The sequence below is a fragment of the Equus quagga genome, chromosome 15 (assembly GCF_021613505.1).
Source record: "Equus quagga isolate Etosha38 chromosome 15, UCLA_HA_Equagga_1.0, whole genome shotgun sequence".
NCBI classification, from domain to species: domain Eukaryota; kingdom Metazoa; phylum Chordata; class Mammalia; order Perissodactyla; family Equidae; genus Equus; species Equus quagga.
The window spans coordinates 88,821,152-88,824,141 of record NC_060281.1 but is presented as its reverse complement, the minus strand read 5'-3'; the positions used below and the strand labels follow the sequence as shown (position 1 = coordinate 88,824,141).

Here is a 2,990-nt window from a genome sequence, read left to right as displayed (position 1 = left end):
TGCCAGCAATTAGAATTGTCACTAATTTTATTGCAGCCATTCTGATAAGTATATAGGGAGGTGTGCTTGTGTTTTCATGTGCATTTCCTTCATGGTTAAGGAGGAACGGCCTTTCTTGCGCCCTTTGCCATCTCTCTCTCCTCTTCTGTGTGATGTCTGTTCTTGTTAATTGCCTATGTTAAGAATGGATTTTATTTTTATGCTTTACTTTTGAGGGTGCTTAATGGTCTCTATACCATATTCCCTCTTTGCATATGGGGTTTTTGAATATTTTTTCTCTGTTACTTGTTTTTTTCATCCTCTTTAGAAAGTTGTAGAAAGCAAAATGTATTAAATTTAATGAGGTAGAACATATTGATCATCCTTTTACCAATCATGGTTCTGGTGTCATCAAAGAATTGTTACTCAACTTAGATACCAAAGGTTTCTCCTTTTTTTTTTTTTCTTCCTAAACCATAAAAAAGACTTGTCTGAGAGGCACATAAGCAGGTTCTCTGTATCTGGTCATGATGTTTCGTGTCTCATGCAACAGCATGACCAATGTCCCTACAAGCTCCCACTTCACCACTGCCCAGTCCACAAACATGGATGACCCATCACTAGAGCAGGACTGAGGGGTTCTCCCCAAGCCCAGAGGGGAAGCCCAGGGCACAGACTGAGGTGTGTGAGCATGTGGTGGGGGCAGGGATTTGCAGTTTCTCACTCAACACAAGCCAGAGTTCTGAGTGCTCAGGGACAGGCCTTGGGAATAGGAGCCATTTTCACAACCTCTTTAGGCTGAGCACTTTTCTGATCAGGAAGGAGAAACTCAGCAAGGCCACAAAAAGGAGGAAGTAGATTTGCATTTCTTCTAGACAATAAGAGAGGCCCTGAGGCACATCCCCAGCTGTGGCTTCAGAGGCAGGGCTTTGGGACATCTCCACCATGGCCTGGACCCCTCTCTTGTTAGCCTTCCTCACTCTCTGCACAGGTGATGCTCCCCAGGGCTCAGCCCCTAAAGAGACTATGGAGCAGCCTGGCCCTGACCTTCAGCTCTACAGAAGGGAGGCTGCAGGGTGTGTGCCCTCTGGGAATGATACCCTCATCCTTACACTCACCTCTATTCTCCTCTGTTGCAGGTCCCGTGGCCTCTTCTAAGCTGACTCAGCCATCTTCGGTGTCTGTGGCCTTGGGACAGACGGCCACCATCACCTGCAAGGGAGGCGACTTTGAAAGTGCTTTTGGTAACTGGTACCAGCAGAAGCCAGGCCAGGCCCCTGTGCTGGTCATCTATGCTAGTAATGAGCGGCCCTCAGGGATCCCTGAACGATTCTCTGGCTCCAGCTCAGGAGACACAGCAACGCTGACCATCAGCGGGGCCCAGGCTGAGGACGAGGCCGACTATTACTGTCAGGCAGCAGATGCTTCTGATTATGAAGCTCACAGTGACACAGGGTAATGGGGAAGTGAGACACAAACCTCTTCTCCATCTGTGTCACCCTCTCCTCCAGCCCCATGAGGACTATAGACATAGCCATGAGCAGTTCTTGCCCAGGTCCCAGATCTGAGATCCCCAGGCTGCCCTCTCCTCCCAGCCTTCCAGGCAGGTTCTTTGGACGATAGATCAGGACTGTATTTAGGGCTGGTAGGACCTGGTTATTCTGCTGTTTCCTGGGAAAGTATGTGAATTGTGGCCAGAGGACCTGGGTGAACAGGCAGAGTGAGGAGGATATATGGCCATTAGTCATTATGTCTGAATTACCAAGTGGGAGTGACTGGACTACATATTAGTAGACTGTTCCTGGGTTAGTGACCAGAAACGCCAAGGCCAGCTCGTCCTCTGAAGCCTCTGACTCCTGCTACAGCCTGGGCCTCAGAAAGAAGAAAACTAAGGTAGTGGACACTGTACTGTCTGCCTAGATCCACTCTTCAGGGCTCACACACCCACCCTACAGTGCTGGGAGCCCTGGAGGTTCACAGCTGTGCCCTCACTGGGAAGTACTTTATCGGCAAATAATTGCCTCCCCCAAGCTTCTGTTCCTGTCTATGTGATTCAGGTCCCATGTCTGCCCGATGCCAAGAGCCCAAGTGTTACCAAACCTGAAGTGAGTTCGCTCACCCGTTGCACAGCAAGCCAATCTCTGACACCAGGGGTGGTGGAAGAAAGTAGGAATTTTATTTTTGCACAGCACTGAGCAAGGAGAGAGGGCAGCTAACGCTGAAATCCCAAACTCCCCGAAAAGCTAAAAGGAAGGCTTTTTTTTTTTTTAAAGATTTTATTTTTTCCTTTTTCTCCCCAAAGCCCCCAGTACATAGTTGTATATTCTTCGTTGTGGGTTCTTCTAGTTGTGATACGTGGGACACTGCCTCAGCGTGGCTTGATGAGCAGTGCCATGTCCGCGCCCAGGATTCGAACCAACGAAACACTGGGCCGCCTGCAGCGGAGCGCGCGAACTTAACCACTTGGCCAAGGGGCCAGCCCCAAGGAAGGCTTTTTATTTGGGGCTTTAGGTAGGGGAGGGGGAGCATATGGCCTTGCTGGTCTGAGCTTTCCCACCAGCCTGTCTCTGGCCTTGAGACACTTGCAGAGAGGAGGGAGCTCATGACCTTGCTGGTCAGCAGCTTTCCCACCAGCTCGTATCTCTTTGTGGGGAGGAGATGGTCCAGGTGCTTGTCCTTGACGGTGTCTGTCTCCATGGAGGATAGCGGATTCTGGAGGCAGGAAGCCAGAGAGTAAGCAGGGAATGAGTGTTTTGGTTTTAACCCCATATACGCTGGGTTTAATGTGGGGAAACTGATACCGGGGTCGGTATCAACTTCCCCCCTATATTATGTCCATCCCTCAATCTTGAGGGATTTGGGGAGGTGACCAATCTAGCTACTTCCTGCTGAAATGGGGCGTAGGTGGTTTCATCTCATTGAACCAGTCTTTTAATAAGGTGGTGATGCTGGTGGGCTCCTGAAGTTAGGCCTGTATCATGTAAGTAAGTAACCAGGTATTTAATAAGAAG

General features: G+C 49.5%; 1 gene segment (V, D, J or C); it reads left to right on the top strand.

Moving 5' to 3' along the window:
* The first annotated feature begins 896 nt into the window (after positions 1 to 896).
* Positions 897 to 1,438, top strand: LOC124227172 (immunoglobulin lambda variable 3-25-like). The segment is given in 2 exon segments: positions 897 to 970; positions 1,119 to 1,438. Coding segments are annotated over 2 exon segments (366 nt in total).
* Positions 1,439 to 2,990: the final 1,552 nt, after the last annotated feature.